We start from the raw sequence: 26,629 nt of genomic DNA on the forward strand, positions 1-26,629 counted from the left end.
TTCCTCGTTTGGATTGCACTAGAAATCGCAAACGATTTGTGTGTTGAGACCTTGACGTCATAATTTTCAAAAGCCGGAATCGGTGCAGCGACAAAGGCGCAGTGGCGGAAGAAGTATGTTGGCCGAAATTTTCAATAAAAATTGATCAAGTAGCCGAGAGTTGGAATGAAGTAAGGTTTTTTTTTTAAAATTTTGTATGTAAAAATTCCGTTAATTATTTTGACCCTTTATGACATATTTATATATTGTGATTCTTGATCCCATCAAGAGTCTGTCTCCCGCAAAGATTAATCCTTGTCCCACTAGATCTCTATTATTTTATTATAATAAAATTCTTATATTATTAATATATAATGTATTTAACAACTTTTGATAATATGTGATATATTAATACCATATATACACACATTTTATATCACAATATAATACACACACACAGAGATATATATACACACACACACATATATATATATATATATATATATATATATATATATATATATATATATATATATATATATATATTATGTATATAGAATAATACATTATATATATAGAATAATACATTTATACATGCACAATTAATACATACATAGAATATTAACTAAATTAAATAACCATTATTTAATTTATATAATTAACTCATTAGTTAATTAATTCTAGACTCCTCTAGAATATTTTATGAAAATTTTTACATATTAGTAGCCACCACTACAAGTATCATCATCAATAAGTAGATTCTAAATCCACTAAATAAATTATTCCGAGCTCATTACAACCTCGATCGACTATCCGTAAGAATACAAGTACTGTTCATATAATGAAAATAAAAAATTTCGAAGATCAAAATTTTCACTTACCATATTGGGTAGCTGCCAGCTTAGTGAACTCGTTCACCAAAACAGACAGTTTCACTCTTATTTCTTAATTATCGATTAAGCTAACTTCCATTTCTTTCATCCTTTGGAATCAACTTATAAACTCTTTTGTAAGCATCATGTTTGATCTCCATCAAATTATAGTCGTCAAATTCAACTCCTTGAATTTTGACTTTCTCAACGGGAACACATAGTGTGATACTATGTGACTCTCAATGATTTAGGGATATAGCTAGCTGTGGGTTCACATTTCCATGTTATTCACAATAACATTTATTCTTATTCGAACTTAGCCTAGTTAGCCTCATTATTTTCATCAACGCCTTGATCAAGAATGTCAAAACTCATTTCTGATTACACCCATCGGATCATAGTAAGAGCTTCTAGTAGCATCGTCTCATGATCCCCTAGGTATCACTGATGGTACCTGCAAGAACCTTAAGTCATGGTTCGTGTAATCGTGTATAGTACAGTCCCTTCAACACATATATCTCGATCGAATATTCAGCCATTGTTATATCGAGAGTTGCATATAAATTCGATAATGATGTGATTTATCTTTGAGTAATAATAGTGTCATGGTATGTGCAACTAGGAAAACACATACTCCTTGCACTATTAACTCATCTGATCATATGGGATATCTTCAACCGTAGACAAATGGTGAATCTCAGACTACAATACATTTGCTCCTACGTATTTCAAAAGTACACCCAACCTCGCCACCTGATGACCCTCAATGGAGTTGGTAAACGGATCAAAGCTAGTACGTTAGCCCCTACATTGTCCTGGATCAAAAAACTAATGGTTTACAACCATAACCACAAACTATTCAACTCGAAAAATGATAACGACTTTGATAGGATCGATTAGGGGGTAATCGTTGAGCTACAATAGCTCGATTCTTGAAATATTGAACACTGATGAATTAAATCGAGTTTGATGTTCAAACCATGCGGAAAACACTCGAAATAATCCTTCGTAGAAACTGATTAAATATTTTGTAAATCATTTAAAATATATGCAAGTTGAATTAGTAAACTCCTAGCACTCAAGATTGTGGGCAACACCTCACAATCAGCATATTGTGATAGGATCGGTTATAGGATAAGGAGTGTTTAGAAGGTGGGGTTGAATAAACACTCACGATTTTTAACTTTTTCTCGAATGTTTGAATCAGTTTGGTGAGAAACCGATCCTCAAAATCTTGTCAGTCGATCACAGTCAGTTAACAGTTAAGTGCGGAATAAAACTGACTGAAAGATAGAATATAGTAACTGAAAGGCTTGTAAAAGATGCACAAAGTTTGTTTTCTGATGTTCGGAGATTTCAATTACTCCTACGTCACCCCTTCTATCACGAAGATAGGATTTCCACTAAAAGACTTTGATCAATACAAGATTTGTACAGACCCACTTCAGTTTGGACTTAACAATACCAAAACTGAAACTCTTAGTTTAGAACTCAATTTTCTCGATTGAAAAACTTAGGACAACTGATCTCTAGGATCAAGTTTCACAGTAATAACAATGTGCTAAAATGCTCAAAAGATAGCCTAACAGCTATGAAAGTATATGATAAGCGTGAGCGTGAATTTCAGCAGAGTAACAGTATGGAAGATTGCTAGTTCACTCTTCGCAACTGATTGTAAAGTTTCGTTATTTTCTTTAGCTGCTTCTCTCTGCTATTTATTGGTTTACCTCCAACGGTAATATTGAATGTGATTTAAACTTTCTATCTGTTGATGTGCCACATCAAAAATTCCTCTGCCAATAGTACCGTACGCCTTTTCTGAAATGCGGCGTTCCCACTAACAGTTGCACACTGTTGTACTATTTGTCGGTTGTCGTTTTAAGCTGAAAGGTCAGCTGAAAGGTAGAAGCTGATAAAATTCACAACTGCAGTCAGTTGACTGCGTCCAGTTACGTAGATCAATTGGTTAGATAGTTCAGTTGCTGGATTCAGTTGGGGTGTCCGATTATGTTAAGTTTATTCGAACTTTTAGCCCTTCAATTTGTCAAACATCCAGAACTTAATTTCCAACATATTGTTTAATGTCTCATATGCAAAGACTACAAACACATTGTTTTACGTCTTTGTGTGAAGACTCACTCAACTAAACTTTGAAATCAACTCTCTTGTTTATGTGTGAGTGATTGTGTGTGAGGAATTTATCCTTTACAGTGTACATCTCAAATGTATCCTCACACAAGGGCTTGTGCTCTCAACTAGCTGATTTCTTCATGCTAACTGCCCATGCTTTGAACCCTCTTCAAAAGCTCTTGTTTGATCTTCAATATGTTGTATTAATAGGCTCCAACAATGATATATACGTTAGACACAAGAATATGACCGTTTGAAAAGGTTTTGTACTGTTTCTGGAATTGCAACGGTCAAATTCGCCTTGCTGGACATTTTCCTAACTGGTCAACTCAACTGGTCGTTCAGTTCAATTGGTCAGCAGCTGGTTCAGTTCAGTTGGTCAACTACTTGTTCTGTTCAGTTCAGTTCAGTTCAGTTCAGCTGGTCAGCAGCTGGTTCAGTTCAGTTTAGTTTCAGTTTCAGCTGGTGTGCTGAAATTAGTTAGGCTGATTTCAGTTTGTGCGAAACCAGTAGCTTCATTGTCATTTATCAGCATATTAAGGTTCGATTCAGACTTTGACTTCTAAAGATGATAGTAGATCTTTGTCTTATCTTTCCAACGCATACTAAATCGCTTCATTTAGATAACCGAGCTGAGAGATATGAATAAAATACCGTAACTGCTCAAACCCAACTGATTGTTGTTTTCGTGTGATCACTTCGGTAATTCAGAGATCAATTAGACAATGATAACGTCTGATTCTGTCCAACTGACGTGAAACACGACTTGTTCCAAATTAAGTTTTCTGATCATTCCAATTGGTGGAAAATCATTTGAATCATCCAGTTGAGAGATATCATCAAAATACCAAAATTTGCCAGAAATTCAGTTTGTGCATAATTCAGTTTCAGTTTGCTTCTTGTTTTAATGACTTCACACTTGAGTAAATATGTTAGAAACACAATAACAAGTTTTGTTAACATCAAAATCAAGATTGCGAACATGAAATGTTCCAACAATATCTCCCTTTTTGATGATCACAAAACTGGGATAAACAAATGATTCAACTAGCATATTTCTCCCCCTTTTTGTGTGAATCAAAAAGTCATATTTTCAAAACATTTTAAACAAAATTTTCTCCCCCTCAATTTTTAAAAATAATCTCTTAAAATAAAACTACAATGAGTTCTCCCCCTATATTTTTGAAATTTTTAAAATTATAAAAGAAGAGGGATAACTAACCAATTTTCTTCATAGCTCATTTTCTGCTGCAGCACATATGCTCTGCCTTCAACGAATAAATTGTATTTTCTAGGGCATAACTAAGCTGCAAATTTTATACCGCTGTAAACCACTATGAGTCTAGTTTGCAACGCAAAAAGCGGTTTGTCATTTGGACACTCGATCAATGAGATATGCCATTTTTTCTACAGTCGCTGCAAGCTGCACGAAAATTCAGTTTTGCATATTTATGTTTAAAAAATCTGAAATTTTCGAATTTTAAACATCAAAATTAGTTTCAATGTTCTTTCAAGAACAACCGACTCTGATACCAAATGATAGGATCGATCGGGGGTAATCGTTGAGCTACAATAGCTCAGTTCTTGAAATATTAAACACCGATGAATTAAATCGAGTTTGGTGTTCAAACCATGCGGAAAACACTCGAAATAATCCTTCGTAGAAACCGATTAAATATTTTGTAAATCATTTAAAATATATGCAAGTTGAATGAGTAAAAATATTTTAGTTGAAGCATTTTATCAAACACTTGGTATCCAATATTTGATATTTGAAGAACACATAAAATTCTTCAACAATGCATCTTTAAAATAATGAAAATGATAAGTAAATGCAATAAACAAATAGACACGAATTTGTTTATGGATGTTCGGAAGTTTCAAACACTCCTACGTCACCCCTTCTTCCCCTTGGGAAGGATTCACTAGAATACTTTGATTTATACAACTCTTTGTACAAACCCACTAAGCTAGGACTTACCCACTGCCTAAACTGAACTCCTAGCACTCAAGAGTGTGGGCAGCACCTCACAATCAGCATATTGTTTAATGTCTCATATGCAATGACTACAAACACATTGTTTTACGTCTTTGTGTGAAAACTCACTCAACTAAACTTTGAAGTTCAACTCTCTTGTATATGTATGAGTGATTGTGTGTGAGGAATTTATCATTTACAGTGTACATCTCAAATGTATCCTCACACAAGGGCTTGTGCTCTCAACTAGCTGATTTCTTCATGCTAACTGCCCATTCTTTCAATCTTCTTCAAAAGCTCTTATTTGATCTTCAATATGTTGTATTTATAGGCTCCAACAATGATATATACGTTAGACACAAGAATATGACCGTTTGAAAAGTTTCTGTACTGTTTCTGGAATTGCAACGGTCAAATTCGCCTTGCTAGACATTTTCCTGACTGGTCAACTCAACTGGTCGTTCAGTTCAACTGGTCAGCAGCTGGTTCAGTTCAGTTCAGCTGGTCAGCAGCTGGTTCAGTTCAGTTCAGTTTCAGTTTCAGCTGGTGTGCTGAAATCAGCCTAACTGATTTCAGTTTGTGCAGAACCAGTTGCTTCAACGTCATTTATCAGCATCTTTAGCTTCGATTCAGACTTTTACTTCTAAAGATGATTTGTAGATCTTTGTCTTATCTTTCCAATGCATACTGAATTGCTTCATTTCGATAGCCGAGCTAAGAGATATGACCACAATACCGCAACTGCTCAAACCCAACTGATTGTTGTTTTCGTGTGATCGGTTTGGTAATTCAGAGATCAGTTAGACCATGATAACATCAGATTCTGTCCAACTGACGTGAAACACGACTTGTTCCAAATTGAGTTTTCTGATCAGTCCAATTGGTGTAATATCTTTTGAATCATCCAGTTGAAAGATATCATCAAAACACCGAAACTTGCCAGAAATTTAGTTTGTGCAGAATTCATTCTCAGCTTGCTTCTTGTTTTAATGACTTCACACTTGAGTAAATAATTTAGAAACACAATAACAATTTTTGTTAACATCAAAATCAAGATTGCGAACTTGAAATGTTTCAACAGACTTGGATAGTGCGAGGAAGGGTTGTTTAGTGCATCATCATATGATCACTTATCTGTATGAGTAGACATCTACATGCCCTTACCAATGAAACATGGAGTTTGTATCACAGATGTTAGTCTCAAACTTAAGTGACTTTTATCCTTATTTTAGGCGACTAATTTGACTATGAACTCGTATAGAATATACAGTACACTTCCTAATAAATTTCATGATCTTACGTTGCGAGGCAGACCTCATGGTACATATTGTATATTCAAGAACTTTACCTATGCAGCTTGCATATGTATACAGATAAAATTTAATTTCATAAAATATTATTAAAATAAAGATCGTTTTACATTAGAGTCATTAAAAGTTCAAGCCACGAGTTGGCTTACTGGGCACCTACTATAACAGCTAGAACTCGTCAATACCTTTAATTTTTTCGTATATTGATCTTTATATGTTATGTTGTATGTATGTAGATCAGATTTAGTTCAATATTATGTTATATACTTATATTTCTAACCAAATGAACCAACGTCAGTGACGAGGGGTTTGCCTGAAACCATAAAGAGCAAAAGATACTCGGATGAAAGGTTATCGCAAGGTTTTTCTGCCATTGATTTAACTAAGCAAGATAGCGTACATTGAACCAATTTCCATTTAACTTCTTGTTGTTGTCGACTCTGAACGAATGCTTGAATCAGTTTCATGTTGAAAGGTGAAAAAGACCAGGCAAGTTCAGAAAGAAGAAGAGACGCCTCGGCGGACAGTATGCTAGCTTCTAGTTTCTCGAGATCTCGACACAATATGAATAAGAAACCGTTCAAAATACCACATTTGCATTAATGATGCAGCCATTTGGTTTCCTCTATATGGGATTCAATAATAACGAAACTGTTCGCTGCGGCCAAGACATACATGTATGTATTTTGCCTCCTATTATTCGTGTTTCCGAAGGGAGGTCATACTTGACATGATATACATACATACATACATACATACATATATATATATATATATAGATATATAGTTTGCTTCTTCTATAAGTCATAGGTGAGAGGTATCAAAATTGTTAGACACTTGGCATCCTATCCTCATCTATATTTGCCTATAAATATCCCCATGTTATCAAGAAAAAAAATAAAGAAAATTCGTGCCAAAAATCAGTAGAAAAGAGAGGGGGAGGGGGAGGGAGAAAATGGCAAGAAATGAGGAAAATGTTTGAAAATTAGTAATCAGTGTCAAAAATTTCTGAAAATTTTACTTAAACTTCCTATCACACTCAGAAACAATTTGGTGCAGGATTTGTAGCAAAAGATTCATGGATTACTTCAAAAAAATCAAAAACCGTGAGAATCTACAAAGATATATTTTCAAAAATAACATTTTTTGATTGCATATTCATGCACTTGAAACTCATGTTTAACGCTTTATTTAGGGTTCGATTACAACATAAATGTTGTTATTTAGGTTGATTAGGATCCATGCATGTTAGTAAACTGGTCGAAAAGTTACCGGAAGTGACTATTTTCTGGTAGAAAATTTTCTCGCCATTCAATTTTAAAATTAAAATTCTGGGAAAATATGTTGCTTTTTTTTGGAAAACTTTTTATAAAAAAATTGTAGATCTTAATAAATGGAGTTTGCACGGAAAAACTCAGCCACACATGACGTCGAAGTCACCTTCACGCGCCGCAATGACTACACGCAATGCATCGATCACAAGAATTTTAGTGTCCGAAGGTTTCTGCGCTTTTTCTACACTCTAATTTCAAATTTCAAAGCTTTTGGACTAGTCCATGAATTTATATGAATTTTTGAAGGAAAAACAAAATAAGTTTCACAAAGTTTTGTGATGATTATCTTCAATTTTGATGCTTCTGGATTTCCATCATGCACACTGTTTTTGAACTTATGTATAGAAAAGAAAATGTTCAACATAATGCCTAGTATCTCAAGGTTCAGCCAATGACCAGAAACAGTAGAGCAATTCTATTTTTTCGGGCCAGAATACCCATAGTCAACCAGCCAAAAATACACAATCTGGATTGAATGGGTTTAGAATTAGAAAACAATTTCTACACAAAAGTTATAGGGTTTTTATTAAAAATAATTTAAATTTTAAAATTTTTTTCAAAAATACTTTAAAAAAAATATTTTCAAAAGTACTTCAATCCACTGATGAGAAGCGCGAACGCTGCCTACGTGGAGCAGCGTCCGCGCTTCTCCCATGCCATGTGGCCCTTATTGATTCGTCCAAGCATTATGTAAGTCGATTCTTATCTTCTTCCTCCTCCTCTTCTTTCCTCCATTTATCTTTCCTCTGTCGTGCTCTCATTTATCACTTTTTCATTTCCTACGCACAATTTTGTTTGAAGAAGTTGAGAAGATCTACAGCATTTTTCAAAAATGGCAGATAATAGAAATCCAGAAGATCTTAGTGTCCTCTATTTACAGGCGACCCATATGTCATCAAGAGTATCTTCGTTAACCGTTGATGATATTGTCAAAGTGAAAATGTCAGACAATTTGATTTGGAAGTTATATACCGATAATTACTTACACAGGCGTGTATTGTCATATTTAAATCATATGGGTTTTTATGGAGTTTTAGAATGTGGCTCGCAAGTTATTGATAATCATTTGATTACTGCGCTTGTTGAACGTTGGAGACGTGAGACACACACGTTTCACTTTACATGTGGTGAAGCAACAGTTACATTACAAGATGTTTCAATAATTTGGGGTCTGACAATTGATGGTGAAGCAGTAACTGGAGTAGACGTGTTGCATAAAGTTGAGGAATGGCAACACATATGTTTGGATATGTTGGGATTTTTGCCAGCATCAAAATATTTGAAAGGTGGTCATCTGTCTATGACAGCACTACATGATCATTGTATATCTAACCTTGTCAATGATGAAACTTCAGAGGTAGATGTTGTTAAATTTACTCGTTGTGTTGCGTTAATGATTATTGGAGGAATAATGTTCCCTGATTATCAAGGAGGGTCAGCTAGACTAATTTTTTTGCAACTGTTACGAGATCCTGATAACGTGAAGTCTTATAGTTGGGGTAGTGCAGTTTTAGCATTTCTATATCGTGAGTTGTGTAACGCGACACATGTAGAGAAGTCTACAATGGCTGGACCTTTATATATCCTGCAGGTATCATTAATGTGATGTGATTATTTAACACGATATTTTGTTTAAATTTGTTAATTTTTTTATTATTACACGCAGATATGGGCATGGAGCAGGATTAAATGTGTTAATCCCGATTGAGATGGGTTAACATTAGTTGTACCTCCCGTTGATCCAGATGCTTTAATTCCAGTTTCTCCATATGGTGCACGGTAATATTTAAAAATTATTTTTGTAAATATTATATTTATCTTGTATATTTTCTTGATATATAATTTTTTTTGTAACTGTAGGTGGACGTATGGGTTTAGTTACACACATTCGCCAACACATTGTGTAAGAATTATAAGGGATTCGCTAGATCGTATGAATAATAATGAGGTATTATAAAATATTAATACGTAATAGTGATTAGACGAAAACTATTTTGTTTTTATTGATCAAATTAATATTCAATTTTAATAATTTTTTTGCAGTTTAATTGGAGCGTATACCAGAAAAATGACATAGATGTGAAGAACATTATTGATTCATACGACAACAAAATATGGCGATGTGTTTGTCCCCTTATTTGCTTTGACATCGTGGAGATGCATCGTCCTAATTGGGTAATGCGACAATTTCGAAGGCGGCAATCAATTCCAGGGAGGTTGAAATCTGCCTTCGTAAGTCGCTAAGTACTCAGATATGTTATACCATGGTTGCACTAGTGTCGTGGGATCCAACAAGTGCCACTTCGCGGTACAAATAGCATGAGAACATGGTATGCCAAAAATCATCCATTTACCACACGAACAATCACTCGTTGCTAACTTCACCACCTGCATATGTTGGCCACGACTTGGCCTTCCTACAGTTGCAACCGAAGCAGTTTGATCACGTACATCATATTTGGCAACACGATGTTCACTAGATTTTCTCGTCCACTTGTCATACTTCCGAAATGCATAATCTGACCACATCTGATTTTCCTGAACAATTCGAGCACCTCTAGTCACACGTTCAATAAAATATTGTACGCACCTCTGAAGTGTCAAGTGTACTATGGCAGATATAGGAAGTCTACGAGCACCCTTCAACACACTATTTAAACACTCCGACATATTGGTTGTCATCACACCACGACGCCAACCACCATCATGTGCCAAACTCCATTTTTCTTTCTCAATTCCAGCCAAATATCGGTGCGCCAAAATGTTTTTTTGTTTGATTGCCTCCATTATTGATTCAAACTTACAAATTTTATTCTGTGTGCCTTCCGCCCAGCATAAATCTTTCAGATGCACGTCTTTAAATTTAGCGTTGAAGTTTGAACACACGTGTCTCAAACAAAACCGATGCACACCGTGTGGAGGTTGAAAATATGGTAGATCTGCAGTTGCACGCACGATTCCCTTATGTCTATCAGAAATAAGACACACGCCATTTTCACCACGAACAACATGACTTCCGAGATTCTCCAAGAACCATTTCCAAGAATCTGTTGTTTCTTCATCCACAATAGCAAATGCTAGCAGTAGAACCTGATTGTTCGCATCCAAAGTGACACCGATCAACATTTTGTGCTTGTATTTGGTATACAAGTGTGTACCATCAACACTAATTATTTTCCGACAATGTCGAAACCCATCAAAACACGGCCTAAATGCCCAGAAAACATAGTTCAGTGTCTTACTCATTTCATTGTTGGCTCTGAGATGTTTCCACTCCACAACTGTTCCCGGATTGTATTTGGACAAAGCACACATATATTTCGGGAGTAATTGAACCGAGCTCTCCCATGTACCATAAGAAATTTCCATAGCACGTTTCAAACTTCGCCATGCCTTCAGGTACGAGATTTGATAACCATATTTATCTTTCACATTTTCAATGATGTACTTAATCTCGTACGAAGGATCACAACGAACAACTCCCAATAGCGTATGTGCCACCATCTCACTGCTCAAGTTCTTATGGTCTATACCAACAGACGTAGATATACATGTGTGAGGCCCGCCATATTTTGTTATTTTCCAATAACCTGTCTTGGCCTTCAATGAAGCGCGCAGTCCCCATCGACAAATGACCGTAGAAGAATTATTTTTACAACGTAACTTCAAAAAACTACGTGTGCTATCCACGACACGGTACTCACGCCTGACAACTCTGACTGAATAATCCTTCACAGATGCAATAAGATCATTCTTATATTTAAATAACATGTTGACGCATAATTCACCTATATCCGGATTGTAATAGCTTGATTGCACTCCACAAGGAACATCGACAGAATCAGGATGCTCTTCCCCAAAAAATTTATTGAAAAATGATGGTATTTCAGAAGTGTTTGACAAAAATGGTACGGTCTGCCTCTGCAATGTGTCACGTGGTGGTTGTCGAGATGATGTCCCCTCATCAGTATTCGTAAAAATATTCACTTCATCATCAATATTCGCATCGTCTTCTTCAGACTCGCTGTATGATATATCGGGTTCGGAATCAGTCCTCCAAATATAATCATTATTGGCCTCATCCGGACAACGAGCACTCGTATCTAATGTTGGATTCGGCCTATATGGAACATTATTTTGTTCCGACGAGACATTTATAAATTGATCCCAAGGCCCACTTACATCATCGAAACTCATATTACCGAGTCCTTCAGTAACCTGTGGAACATAAGATTCTTGCTCCTGGAAACCACCATATGTAGACGTACCGGGTTGGTTACAAAAACCTGAATCGGATGCATGTGGAACGTACGATTCAGGATCATCAAATCCAACATTATTCTCAATTGAATTTGCTTCCACGTACAGATGGAAAACATGCATACTGTCACATTGCATTATAAACTGTAAAACATCGTCATCAACGAGATTGACTTGAATTTCATGCCAAGATGCTCTCTCCATGAATGAATACTTGGTTGACATCTTCAAAACAAAATTCGCTGGATCGATTGCTAACATTTTATGCACAACTTCAACTAACCTCATCAAATTAATGGATCGTGATACTCGTATCGGTCTAACAAATGGAATGCTATATTCAATCGATTCATTATCGCTAACTACATGACCACCAAAATATAAGAGTAAGTCGATGTTAGACATTTTTCACTGAGATTGGAGAAAAATTCAAAGACAAGTGAGGGAAATTTTATGAGAATTGTTAACTGATTCAATCGAAAAATTGTCAATCATATAGGAATCGTTTTTCGATTATTGGTGTTCACGTGAATTTTTCAGAGTGTCGTTTTCTCAGCTTTCACGTGAATCGTTCAGGAATCGTTCGTACATATAATAAAGACATAAGAATGGGTCAAACGAAGTGATTGGTGAAGAAAAATCGATAAAATTGTAAAAAAAAAAAATATATATATATATATATATATATATATATATAATACTAAGCGCGGATGCAGCTCCACGTAGGAGCGTCCGCGCTACTTCCTCATCAGCGGATTGAAGTACTTTTGAAATTTTTTTTTTTTAAAGTATTTTTGAAAAAAAATTTAAAATTTAAATTATTTTTAATAAAAACCCAAAGTTATAGCATTTTACAAAATACACCTACTGTGAAAATTTCAGAATTTCTGGAACTAATTTCGAATTATTATGATTTTTCTCGTAATTTTAAAATGTGTTCAAGCACCAAATTTAATCAAAATCTGAACTTAGACAAATTAATTATCGAGAAATCTTACTAACACACGAATTATCACAACATTGAAGAATATAGGATTATTGAAGCAATTGGATTATCAAAGAAAATCGCAGAGGTGCATAATAGATCGATATGAACATCATGACTGAGTAAGATAGAAAGGTGAGGTTTATTATTCATTTTATTTAAAATGACCTGTTTGGCATTTGGCATGGAATTTATCGTAATTCTCTCAATAATAAAATTTCCACAAACTGCAATATATTGAATAAATCGAGTTAATATGATCACCTTGATTTATCTTTGAATGTTTGGTGTACTTGATGAATGGGATATGATTGAAATGAACGACTGAATGGAGCCAGGACAACGGTCATGGTACCGGATTTTTAGTCCACTGGACAACGTGGCTTAGGCCCGGAAAGTGAGTCCAATGAACAACGGGTTCAAATCCGGGTATATGGTTCATTTGAACAACGTGACTTAGGTCCAGAATAGTAAGTTCACTTTGGCTCGTACTAATCAATTGTACAGATTCTATATGAGTATATGGGGAAAAGTGTTACACCGAATAATGGTGGAAGCCACATCTTTAGCCTGCATATCCATTCTATAATAGGGAAAGTCGTGACATAATACTTCATTTCTTTATATATATATATATATATATATATATATATATATATATATATATATATATATATATATATATATATATATGAGAACTGAAGTCACAACCGGAGGAAAGACAAACAATGTGTTAACTAGTAGATTGTATTGTTCTGCATGGTAAAATAAAATAAAATATGATTGTGTAGAAAAGCGTTCGTTTGACGTCATGCTATGAATTTAAATAAGTTGTACTAATGTTTTCGCTATTATATTTATATTATATATATTATAACTATATAGATTTACATTATATTATACGTTCAGTATTTGGGGCCCACAAGATAACATGTTGCACGCAATTCTATATACAATATATATAAATAAATTAAATTTCTATAATATATCTATATATATTTTTGCAAAATATATGAAAAAAATCTAGTTGAAGCGCTGAGTAAAGTTAAAATCTGGACCAGGCCTACAATATTAGATAAAAACAAAAGTTAGAATATAAATAAAATGAATGAAATTTGGGGAAAAAAAGAAGCAGAAACTCGTTCATACCAGAAAAAATAGGCGAAAATTGCTGGAGAAATGAGGGGATGGGGTTTATTTAGCCAAAAAAAAACATCACTATTTGCAACGATTTTTTTCAAATCATTTGCCGAATGATTTGAAAAAACCGTTGAAGTTTTATATTTGAAATTCAAATCTCAAATATGCGATGGAAAGTAAAATTTAAATTATGTCGCTAAATATCTAAAATGTTGCTACGTCTCTAGTTGCGACGATTTATCATAAATTGTCACTATATTTTGTGACGACTTAAGCTTTCTGTAGCTACTAGCAACACTCTTCACTTATCGTCGCTAATTATAGCGATGAATTTAGTAAATCGTCGCTAAATTGCCCATAGTATAGTAAAACCCTAGTAATTTGCACATGATTTTATTAAAAATGTGAAAACATCAAAATAGAAAGGGATTTAGGGGGGAAAACCGTCGCTAAAATTTAATTCCGTCACATCATGTGTTTTTTGTAGTGTTACACGAATATTTTTTTTATGTTTGAATTCATGGACAATGGTTACTCTTATTTAGGAGTTTTGAGTTGGTATAGGACTATAGGTTTGTTATTTGCTATTTTGTTGTGTTTTTAAGGTGAATTTAAGGTATATATTATTATCACATTGATTTCTCTCCATGTCGAGAGCTTGGATATTTTCTCTCCATGTCGAGAGATTGGTGAATTAATTTCATTCTCTGCAGTGGTATCAGTAATGGAGTCTCTTATGGCCGATTTATCTTTATCGGCTGAGGAGGATGAGGAATTGCTCATCGACCCAACTACTCTCGATTCACAGGGGGGTGCTTATGATTTGTGCTTGGTAGGGAGGTTTCTTACGGATCGAACAGTCCACTTCACATCTATGAAACATCGAATGGCAAGTATATGGCGGCCAGGAAGGGGAGTAATTGTTCATGATATTGGAAGCCAGCGTTTTCTTTTTCAATTCTTTCATGTGATAGACCTGAAAAGAGTCTATGAAGGGGGACCGTGGTCATTTGATAATTGTTTACTCCTCCTACACCACTTGAAGCAAGGGGAAATGCCAACCCAGGTACCTTTAAATATTGTAAATTTTTGGGTCCAGGTTTATGATCTGCCTGTAGGATATATGTCAGAAGCTGTTGGTCGACAATTGGGCGATTTCGTTGGTACGTTCTTGGAATATGATGTCAATAATAATACTGGATTTTGGAAAGCATACATGCGGCTGCGGGTTGCCATTGATGTTCGAAAACCTGTAAAGCGTCTTAAGAAAATCCGGAAGCCAGGTGGAGATTGGTTCCTCGTACATTTTAAGTATGAACGACTTGGCTCATTTTGTTTCTTATGTGGATGCTTAGGACACACAGAACGTTTTTGTGATTCCGTCTTCACCACTCAAGAAGGGGATTTGAAAAGAGAATGGGGTATATGGTTACGAGCCCCCGATAAACGTACGGCGAATCTGGAAGGGTCGAGATGGTTGAAAGAAGCTAGCTATGAAGGAAGTTCTGATGGTGGTGGTGGCAATGCCGGTGCTATGGATGACCAGGCGAACGGTGGTGGGCAGCACACAAGTGACAAATTTGTGGCGGGTCAAAATTTGAAAATTATTCTGAATCCCATATTTTCAGGAGGGCAGATGACAACTTCTATGGCAGAAAATCATGGACAAATCATGCATGAACAGAATGGGCGTGAATTATGGAAGGGTGGCTCTGTTTATCAAATCCCGCTAAATAAGTCCACTTATGAGGATTTAAATGAGGGTATTGGGCTTGAATTGATGGATGATAGAAAAAGAAGGAGGGCAGCCCAAATGCTTGAAGCCCAACCAAATCAGATGGACTGGATAGCGAGAAAAACACAAGCCGTATCACAGCAGAAGATGAGGTACGAAAGGGACCTTCTTTATTGGCAGAGCCTGGGCTCCAGGCCTGCCAGGAATTATGATTCTCCTTAGCTGGAACTGCCGTGGATTGGGCCACCCACGTGCAGTTCCTACTCTTCGTGAGTTGGTAAGAACTCACAGGCCGGATGTTATATTTTTGTTTGAAACACTTACGCATACCAATAAGATTGAAGATATTCGAATTCGACTGGGCTTTGATGGTGCTTTTACAGTGGATCGAGAAGGAAGAGGTGGAGGTATCTGTGTGTTGTGGCGGCTAGCTAATATTTGCTCAGTTGTGGGATATTCAAAAAATCATGTTGACATAGAGATACATGATACCAAGGTGGGAAAGTGGAGAATGACTGGTTTTTATGGATACCCTGAACGTTCAAGACGTCGGGACTCATGGAATCTCCTTCGCAACCTCCATGGACGATCTAGTTTGCCATGGTGTTGTATTGGAGATTTCAATGATTTACTCTCTCCGGAGGACAAGAAAGGAAGGGTAGAGCATCCAAGCTGGTTGTTCAGGGGTTTTAGAGACGCTGTGATGGATTGTAATCTTATTGATCTTCCCCTACAAGGCTATCCCTTTACTTGGGAAAGAGGTAAAGGTACTGAAAATGCAGTAGAAGAGAGACTAGATCGAGCCATGGCATCTCCTGCATGGATGGATCTTTTCCCGTTGTCCAAACTATCAAATCTTAATGCTCCAATCTCAGATCATTCTCCCATACTCTTGGAAACTGAGGTTATAGCTATGCAGCGTGGGGCCAAGCGTTTTCGCTTTGAGAATAGATGGTTGTGTGATCCTGAGTTGAGGAATGTTGTTACAGACTCATGGATGGCGTCCATCGGGTTTGATATCCAAAGTCGGCTGCAATTCTGCTCTGATGAGCTAATCTCTTGGGGGAGGAAGTTATCGAATGCATTCCGAAAAGATATTATGGAACATAAAAACAAAATGGATGTCCTCAGATCCAAAAACGATAGTGCTTCGGTGGAACAACTAGAAGATGCCAAACACAAATTAACTAGTCTCCTAATACAACAAGAGATATACTGGAAGCAAAGGGCCAAAACCTTTTGGTTAAAGGATGGAGACTCAAATACTAAATTTTTCCATGCATCTGCAGCTGCGCGTAAAAAATCCAATAAAATTCAGCAACTGAAAAATGATAATGGCATATGGGTGGATGAAATTTCTGGATTGTGCGACATGGTCAACAATTACTTCACTGAGCTATTTTCACAAGGATGCGGGGAATATGAACCTGTTCTATCAGGAGTTAGGCAGTGCATACACTCAGAGGAAAATAATTTTCTGCTTCACCCGTTTGATATAGAGGAATTTAAGGTTGCGCTCTTCCAGATGCACCCAGATAAATCGTCGGGTCCTGATGGTTTTAACCCCGCCTTCTATCAAAAATTCTGGAATGTTATCGGTGAGGATGTGTTTCACTCATGCTTGACTTGGATGAATCAGTTGGCATTCCCTGAAAGTATAAATGACACAAATATTGTTCTTATTCCTAAGAACGAATCTCCAGAAACATTGAAGGACCTAAGGCCAATTTCGTTATGCAATGTTACATACCGAATATTGGCAAAGGTGTTGGCTAATAGACTCAAAAAAATTCTGCCGAGTTTAATAGCTGCTCAACAATTTGCGTTCGTCCCAGGTAGATCTATCTTGGACAATGTTCTTATGGCTTTTGAAATAATCCATAACATGAAGAGGAAAACACGAGGGAAAAATGGAGAGGTTGCATTGAAAATCGACATTAGCAAGGCATATGATCGGGTGGACTGGGGTTTCCTCGAAGGAATTATGATCAGGCTGGGGTTTGATCCTAAATGGATCAAACTGATCATGTTATGTGTTAAAACGGTATCTTATCAAGTGGTGGTAAATGATACGTTGGTTGGCCCTATTATCCCCTATCGAGGCTTACGTCAAGGTGACCCCCTCTCTCCGTATCTCTTTATCTTATGTGCTGAGGGATTATCGTCGCTCATTACAAGGGCTGAATCAAGTGGACTTTTGCATGGGAACAGAATTTGTATGAAAGCACCTGCGATTAGCCATTTATTGTTTGCGGATGACAGCTTTTTCTTCTTTGAAGCCAATGAAGGTGAATGCAAGCAAATGAAAGAAATTCTAAACACTTATGAAAAGGCATCTGGGCAGGCTGTGAATTTTGGAAAATCAGGGATATTTTTCAGCAACAATGTCTCTGAGGAAACCAAAGGCACGATCTCAAGCATTCTTGGAGTGGTGCAGCCCCTCAATACAGGACGCTATCTTGGCCTCCCGTCATTGATCGGAAGAAAGAAAAGATCGATTTTCCAGTATCTCAGAGATCGAATGTGGAGGAGGATTCAAGCATGGAGGGGAAAACCAATCTCACAAGCTAGAAGAGAAGTCCTCATTAAAGCGGTGGCTCAAGCGATACCAGCTTACTGTATGAGCACCTTCCTACTGCCTGTATCACTTGCTGATGAGCTACAAAGGATGCTAAACTCGTTTTGGTGGGGTTCGAAAAAGAATGGTGGAAGGAGCATAAATTGGTTAGGATGGAATAAAGTCTGTGCTGCTAAGGAAGTTGGTGGTCTTGGCTTTCGTGATTTCCACAATTTCAATTTAGCCATGCTCGGGAAACAAGGGTGGAAATTTTTATCCAATCCGGATACTCTAATTTGCAAGGTATTCAAAGCTAAATACTATCCTAATGGGGATTTCCTAAATGCCAAACTTGGGCATAATCCAAGCTTTGTTTGGAAGAGTATCTGGAGCTCACGAGTATTGCTTGAAAAAGGAATCAGGTGGAAGATTGGAGATGGGAGGAGAATACGGGTTTGGAATGAACCTTGGTTGCGAGAAGCTAGTAACATGCGAATTGAATCCCCACCTCTCCCAGATATGTCTGATTTGCTTGTACATGATCTAATGATACCAGGCCACAAAGAATGGGATGTCGAGCTTTTACATGACCTCTTTAACGAAAGGGATATCACACAAATAATTAATATTCCACTTGTGGGTTCGAACCATGAAGATATCCGTATTTGGCATTATTCAGAAAATGGGGTTTATACTGTCAAGTCGGGTTACAAAATAGCAATGGATATAAGCTTGAATGCATCAATACAAGCACAAGAAGGATGGAAAAAACTATGGGCATTAAAACTACCGCCGAAAGTGAAGATATTCTTGTGGAGGCTTGGGAGAAATTGTTTGCCTTTGAGGGACAATCTTCAAAAAAAGAGAATACAGGTGCCTCTGGTTTGCAGCTTGTGCAATAATGGCATAGAAAATAATTGGCACCTCTTTATATCTTGCCGGTTTGCACAAGATTGTTGGCGTGAGTCCAAGCTTGCTGATATGATTGAGTCTTCGCTGTTGAGAGCAGAATCCTTTACTGAAATTTTCTTCATGTTGCTGTCACAGATGAAAGGTGTGCAACAGTCTACCTTTTGTATGGTACTCTGGAACATTTGGCGACAGCGAAACGACAAATTTTGGAACGATACATATAATGATCCATCCACAACAGTTCGACTTGCCCTTGAATTCCTATGTGACTGGTTAAGACCAAAGCAAATATCCCAACAAATAGCTGTTGTACAGAACATGGATAATGGTTGTTCTGATTGGCATAAGCCACCCCGACTATATATAAAGTGTAATGTGGATGTGGCGTTCTTTCCTTCCGATCAAAAGATAGGCATAGGATGCATCTTACGTGATGAAAATGGTATGTTGCTGAGGTGTCGTTCCTGTGTTATTGCTGGGATGTTTAGTGTTAAAGAGGGGGAGGCCATGGGTCTTCTTGAAGCGTTATCTTGGGTGCGAAGACTGGGGTTGAAGAAAGTGTACTTTGAATTGGATGCAAAGGTGGTGGTGGATTCGGTTACAGATTCCGACGTTGGTATTTCAGAATTTGGGTCTATCGTGCAAAGCTGTAAAGATATAATTAGATGTGAGCACGACTTTTCAATTAGGTTTATTCGGCGACAAGCGAACGAGTGTGCTCATGCTTTAGCAAAAGCTTCTTGTTCTTATGCTAGTCCAATGGAGTGGAGTGAACCTCCGGATTGTGTTACTTCTTTTTTAAGTCATTATTGTAATAATCCATCTCATTATTAATAAAATCTCTTGTTTAGCTTCAAAAAAAAAAAAGGTGAATTTAAGGTTTTTCCTTTTTGGACAGGATTTTTTTAAAGTTTGATCATTAATGATTAATGGAACACGAACAATTTATTCCTTCTTTCTTTTTTTTGTTTGTTTTAATAATTATTTGATTCCCGATTTGGTAGATTAACTAGTTATGTGCAACAAATAAATTTAAAATAGCTTTTTGAAAACTTCACTTGCTAATTTTTTGAAATTTGTGGGGGCTTTGGAATTGGAAAATAACGTAGATAATTTGAAAAACAAGTGAAATATAATAGTTTTTAAAGAAACACCATTTAATATTTTAAAGAAAATATTTCTATATTTTTTTTATTGATGGGTTTTACTAAGTAGTTTAAAAATTAAAAAAATCTCGATTATCAATTTTAAAGTTCCAAACTTTTTGTTGATCACTCGATTACAACTTCTCTTTAAAAATCAAAATTTAATCATTCATGTTTTGATTAATGGAACACGAACAATATTTCTCATTCTTCCAATTTTATTTGTTTTTTTATGAATACTTGTTTAGATTTAGTTGATAGATTAACCAAGCATGCAATGCAGTAAACAAATTTAAGGTAGGATTTTTTAAAGCTTCATTGCTAATTTCTTGAAGTTTATGGGGGCCCTGGAATGAAAATTAGAAATAATTACTTCAATATATATATATATATATATATATATATATATATATATATATATATATATATATATATATATATATATATGTATGTATGTATGTATGTATGTATGTATATAATATATATATATATATATAGAAATAATTATTTATGAAAAAACACAGGTTTTTAAGTAAACGACTTTCATTTTTTTTATTGATGATTGGGTACTAAGTTGTTTAAAGAATTTAAAATTATTTAAATTATCAATTTTGGAGAAAACGAAGTCATTTTTGACTGGCCAGGGGTGCATTGCATAACCTCTCTTTCGGAAGGTACGTGAAACAAAGTGAACCATCTCAAAACATGAAATCGACAAAAACAAAATCCAAATACTAGAATTTTTCATTAAATGTTGATTAGGACAACAGTACCTAGTTTCCAATCTGTAAAAATCAGAATTTCAATGCAATCGTATTCTAGCATGCAAGGCATTCTAACTTCTCAAGATATCGACACAATACATTATGCCACATATGGGTTAGTTAATGGCATTGATGTAGCCCATTGGGTCTCCTGGCATATGGGAATCGGAAAAAACGCAACTGTTATCTGCAGCCAAGACACATGTATTTTACCTCCTATTCATGTTTCTGAAGGGAGGTCATACTTGACATGTCCTAGGTAAAGACCACATGCCGGCGCCATAGGTCTTGCAGCACTCACATCCTTTGCTTTGAGAATTTGCTCGACTGAAAGAAGCATCGATAACAACTTACAGAACTAATCAATTGTTAACTCATTTCAGATTTTCTGTTTCATCATAAAACTTTCATGATTGTTCTCTAGTCCAGATTGTTTGAACATGTAGCGAGTGTTTGCACAGCCTTACCGTCTATAGTGGTGAGATCACCTGCGCCCACAGATTTCAGAACACCAACGAGTAATCTAACCTGTTAAAAATTTGATACAACAATAACACAACTGTTATCTGCAGCCAAGACACACGTATTTTGCCTCCAGCACTCGTATTTTGGATAATGATAGAATTCAGTGAGTAGACCAGCACATGAGACAAATATTGATGAAACATTAAAACTACCTGATGATAAAGGAAAGAACGTGCTCGTGCAGTAACAACAAAGCATCTGTGACCTTTTCGGGAGCCAAATCCTTGATTAGTCTCTCCACTAAGTTCCCTCTTCAAACCTGATGGAAAATATGGGCTTGAAGCAACCTCTGTTACAGTTAGTTCATCCAACGTTCTGACAGGTGATTTAGCCTGTAAACCAATAAAAAAGGACAGAAATTATTCATTAATAGACGATATGAGCCATACATGTTTTCTTTAAGTGTATGTACTTGTAGATGGCTACAAGAGTTATATGAGATTGAAAGAGAGAACCTCAACTGAGAGTTTCAGAAATAAAGCTAGAAGCAAATAACCTGGCATGCAGCAGCTCTGAAAGAACTAAAATCATGGCGTCCAACAAGTACTTGGCATGCTTGCTGGATAACAATCAGAAGAAAATACTGTCATCAGAAATAAATAAAAAAATGCAGAAAACATGTGTATGGAAAGCCAGTCAACCTGCATAGAAACTAGATCAAGTTCCTCAGGAACATGCCAAGCTCGATCTTTCTCAAAGGTTGACAAAGGCTCATTACCAGATAACAATCTATAGAAATACCTAAATCAAAAATGCAGGTAGAACAGTTCTCAGATTTTATGCTCCAAAAACAATATCACCAATAAAACGGTACTCTAGGCTCAATAACCTGACATTTTGACAAGTGAAACAGAAAATCTAAGACAAACTAATTTCAACAGACTGTCCAAGTAACATCAGCAGCTTGCGGTGATTTCTTAAATTTATTCCCTGCAGCACTACGCCAATAAAATATTTAACCATCCAACCTTGCAAAGTGCAATCTTGATATAATATAACATAATTCCACAACATTGTTTCCCAAGCGATCTGAAGCACTTGAATCATAAATTCATAATATGTTCTATTATTAGGAACAATTAAAATAACTATACCTAATTCACTAGTTGAAAGCAGAAAATTTTGTGAGCACATCTTAGTTTCTAGGGTTCAGTAACAAGTTCCAAAAGATGTGTTGATTGATACCTACGTCCGTTCCTGAGCTCTGTAGCGAGCATGAAAATCAGATGGAACACACCTAACATCTAACACCATTATATCACCTTCGTTCTTCTGCAACAAACCAACAAAATGTGTAACATCAATATCTCAACTCAAAAGATGCAAAACAATTTGATATCCCGAACAAAAAATTGACTTTTAAAGAAGCTGACCACTTAAAAATTCAAATCTAAAACAATTACAAAGCATGTTTTCAATAATGCATGACACAGGAAGTGTCAAAACGTCGCAACAATCAATCCACATCAAGTACAATCTTTCAAGTATGATAAAAGTAAATATATTTTTCTGAGAGCGATTCCCAGTTCTTAGCCTATGAAACGTTTTCACACTTTGGATTCTTCGTATCAAGAGGTAAAATAGCTTACAAAACCAATTCTCCTAACCGAAAGGTTTCATCTTCCGAACTCAAAGATAATCCAAGGTCAGTAGGCTCATTCCATCAAGATTATACAATTCAGCACACATAACTTCATTCTCATACTCTGGAAGACTTAACTATGATCCCCATTGGAAGATTAAAATGAAACTACACTTTATGGGATGTTCATGTACTTCATTGATGACAATTCATTGACCAAATGACAATGTCATCAACGTTTATCCTCGAAAAGTAAAAGGAAAAGAAAGAACAGGTTGTATACTAGCTGCTAAAAGAACCTGGCATGTAAACAGAAGAAAAAATGGTACATTGATTTTTGAAAAATGTCATCCCGATGAAGGTTTTTTATCAGATTTATTGAAAAAACAATAGCATACCTGTAAAAAATGATTGACCGCTCTTTTAACAACTGAAGGTTCATGTGGAGGTAACTGCAACTCCAAAAAAACCAGGTGATTAGTGAGACACATGGTTAATGTCATAACACATAGGCAAGGGATGTCATAGTTTCTCTCATATTTTCGACAGTGTTGAAATACTTGTTAGTCAAGCTTTGTAATCACTCTGGTCCTACATTGATCGGTGTCATCACCTCATATGCCAATGACTCTTGTTACAGGCCCAAATACTAGAGATGGGGTGATCACAAACATAAACCCGTTCTGGAGAGTTAAACATGAAAGCCTTGAAATTCAGGGGTCAGTTAAACATTACAACAGGTGCAGTGAAGCAGTATTCTGAGGCTTAAACAACTACCATGTACAAATTCCCTCGTACTTAAGCCACATGATAGGTTAAAGCATGACCATAAGAACAAGTTTTTAAAACAAGATTCTTACCACTTCATCAGGTTTTCTTTTACTTATCCTCTCAACATCTACATGGCAGACATTAGATAATGCATGAACGCCTGCATCCTAGAATTAAATAATTCAAAAACGACATAAGTAACAATCAACAAGAGACATTATGAAAGACTACGAAAAATAAATAGATGCAAATGGAACAAAAGCAGGAAAAAGTAACAATATCAGAATACTTACAGTTCGACTAGAGCAAAAAATGGAAACCGGCTGACCAATAAATTTTTTAAACGCCTCCTACCATTAGAAAAAAAAACAATCAGGCTCACACCAGCAAAACTAACTTTGAAATAACATAAATTTCAGCAATTCATAGACATTAACTGCACCTCCAGCACACCGACAACGGTTCTACAAGATGACTGCTGCTGAGCCCCGGAAAATCGAGATCCAATGTACTCAATCGCCAACAAATATCTCTGAATCTTCTGCGGGTTTGGATTCATGTCCTTATCAATTATTACTCTCTTCTCGGCTTCTTCCTCCTCCCCGTCGGAGAAATCTTCAGCTTCGATTTTCGCCAATTTCGACGGTCTTCCGAGTGCTTCCGGCCGTTGATTTCGAATTTCAGTTAATGGACTCGATTCTCTGTCAGTCATACTTCCCAAATGAGAGGGGGGATTAGGGTTTTGACTGCTCCACAGCTCACCGTTATATATAGGGGTTTCAACGTATAATTTATTATCCAGTTTAATCCAAGTTTAAAATAAGAGAGTTATGGTAAAATATGGAGCGAGTCTTACGTGATATCATCTCATGGATACTAATCTGTAATTCTACCGATATTCAAAAAAAAAAGTAATAATATTAGCATAAAAAATAATATTTTTTCATGGATGATTCAAATTAGAGGTCCGTCTCACAAATATAATTAATAAAATTATCTCACACAAGTTTTTATCTAAAATATTGGTGAAATTTATTTAGAAATAAAATATAAATAACAAAACATAAAGTTAAAATATTTATTCTATTAAAATAAATGTCACATGTAAATAACGAAAATTTATAAATTTAATAATTTATATTATGTATTTGTTATTTTATTTTTTATTTGTTAAATTTTGATTTTAATTTGTTATATTAATTGTAATTATTGAATTTTCATTTTGGTCGTATCTCATTTGTTTTTCTATCTATCTATATATATATATATATATATATATATATATATATATATATATATAATATAAGCAGAGTTTTTGCCAAAAATAGTAATTTCCCGTCAAAATGTCATTTCTAAAAAAAAGAAAATATTGATAAATGTGTACTGCAATAAATTACCACTTTAATTATTATTTGCATTGATTGTATCAATTCACTTAATTCAATTTTAATTTAATTAATTTTTATATTAATTCAAATTTAATTTATGTATTATATGTTTTTATTTTTTTACTCAATATATATATAAACAGAGTTTTTGCCAAAAATAGTAATTTCTCGCAAAAATATCAATTTTAAAAAAAGAAAGATTTATCATGAATATTGAAATATTTGTACTGCAACAAATGATCACTCCAATTATTGTTTGGATTGAATATATCACTTCATTTAATTCAATTTTAAATTTAAATAATTTTTATATTACTTCAAATAAATTTATGTATGATATGTTTTTTTTTATTTTTTTACTCAAATTAAAACTAAACTTTATTGAAAATATAAACTATATTAAAAATTTTGCATTGATTATATCAATCAGTTTAATTAAAAACTGCATAAATAAATTTAAAATACAAATGGTTGCAATGTTCAGTATCACTCATGAGTTAAATCATTCAAAAATATTTTTTTCAATTTTAAGTAATTTTCTGCCCAAGTTACTTACTGAAAAAGAAATACAATATCTAATTAGTTTATTTAATTTTTCTAAAATAAAATTGTTTGAGTGTTAAAAGTTATCATTACAACAAAGTTTTCTAATTAACATTAATTTATCATTTAGTAATCATAATTTTTTTATCCCAAAAACATAATATTTCAAAATTATCTTAATTTGAAAGAATTAATGCGTTGTAGTTTTCTTCCAAAAGCATATGTATATTGTATAATTTAAATTCTCTTCTTAAAAATTCAAATAAGATAGCACAAAAAAATTAAAAGAGATAGATTCTAAATAGTTTCAAATTGACATTAAATCACTCTCAATAAACATATATATTACCTTCAATAATCAGAAATGTTTGACACCGAATGCATGTAATTCAAGATTTTCATAATTTAAAAGAGTTAATGTATGATATAATTCTGTCAAGAGCATCTAATGTATAGTTTTTGTCCCTTGGGATGTCTTATTTTAATTTTAAATTATAAATAATGAAATATTGTATATTATATTAGAAACCATTTTTATTCTATTTATCTTACTAAATTTATCTAATTCAAAATTGAGTTGAATATTTCCAAGATATAATGTTCATTTAAATTTAGATTTGTTCGTTGTTATGAACTACATGCATATAGAAATAACGAGAACAACGAGACATTAAGTTTGAAATATATCTTTCATGATCGAGAAGTAAAAAATATCATTC

The 26,629-nt window shown here is 34.9% G+C and overlaps 2 protein-coding genes across 3 annotated transcripts; one reads left to right on the forward strand and one right to left on the reverse strand.

Annotated features, from left to right (window-relative positions):
• Positions 1-8,435: 8,435 nt before the first annotated feature.
• LOC140810220 (serine/threonine-protein phosphatase 7 long form homolog) lies at positions 8,436-9,311 on the forward strand. The gene is made up of 2 exons (XM_073168092.1): positions 8,436-9,194; positions 9,270-9,311. The coding sequence occupies exons 1-2, from the start codon at positions 8,436-8,438 to the stop codon at positions 9,309-9,311; spliced, it is 801 nt and encodes a 266-aa protein (XP_073024193.1).
• Positions 9,312-21,048: 11,737 nt separating this feature from the next.
• On the reverse strand, positions 21,049-24,750 carry LOC140809556 (uncharacterized). 2 transcript variants are annotated; one of them, XM_073167220.1, is made up of 10 exons: positions 24,422-24,747; positions 24,273-24,329; positions 24,069-24,146; positions 23,607-23,660; positions 22,816-22,898; positions 22,268-22,367; positions 22,123-22,185; positions 21,779-21,958; positions 21,569-21,629; positions 21,049-21,428 (listed from the first exon to the last, which is right to left on the reverse strand). In XM_073167220.1, the coding sequence occupies exons 1-10, from the start codon at positions 24,689-24,691 to the stop codon at positions 21,322-21,324; spliced, it is 1,053 nt and encodes a 350-aa protein (XP_073023321.1). In that variant the 5' UTR covers positions 24,692-24,747; the 3' UTR covers positions 21,049-21,321. The 2 variants fall into 2 exon arrangements, with proteins under 2 accessions (XP_073023321.1, XP_073023320.1); XM_073167219.1 differs by having other exon boundaries at positions 21,569-21,958; positions 24,422-24,750.
• Positions 24,751-26,629: the final 1,879 nt, after the last annotated feature.

Source organism: Primulina eburnea, chromosome 13, assembly GCF_022965805.1.
Source record: "Primulina eburnea isolate SZY01 chromosome 13, ASM2296580v1, whole genome shotgun sequence".
NCBI lineage: Eukaryota > Viridiplantae > Streptophyta > Magnoliopsida > Lamiales > Gesneriaceae > Primulina > Primulina eburnea.

Coding starts and splice junctions, on each gene's coding strand:
- LOC140810220 (XM_073168092.1), top strand. CDS start 8,436: ATGGCAGATAATAGAAATCCAGAAGATCTTAGTGTCCTCTATTTACAG. Junction 9,195..9,269: donor GACCTTTATATATCCTGCAG/GTATCATTAATG, acceptor TATTACACGCAG/ATATGGGCATGGAGCAGGAT.
- LOC140809556 (XM_073167219.1), bottom strand. CDS start 24,691: ATGACTGACAGAGAATCGAGTCCATTAACTGAAATTCGAAATCAACGG. Junction 23,661..24,068: donor AAAGAAAACCTGATGAAGTG/GTAAGAATCTTG, acceptor TTGGAGTTGCAG/TTACCTCCACATGAACCTTC. Junction 22,368..22,815: donor TACAGAGCTCAGGAACGGAC/GTAGGTATCAAT, acceptor TTTTTGATTTAG/GTATTTCTATAGATTGTTAT.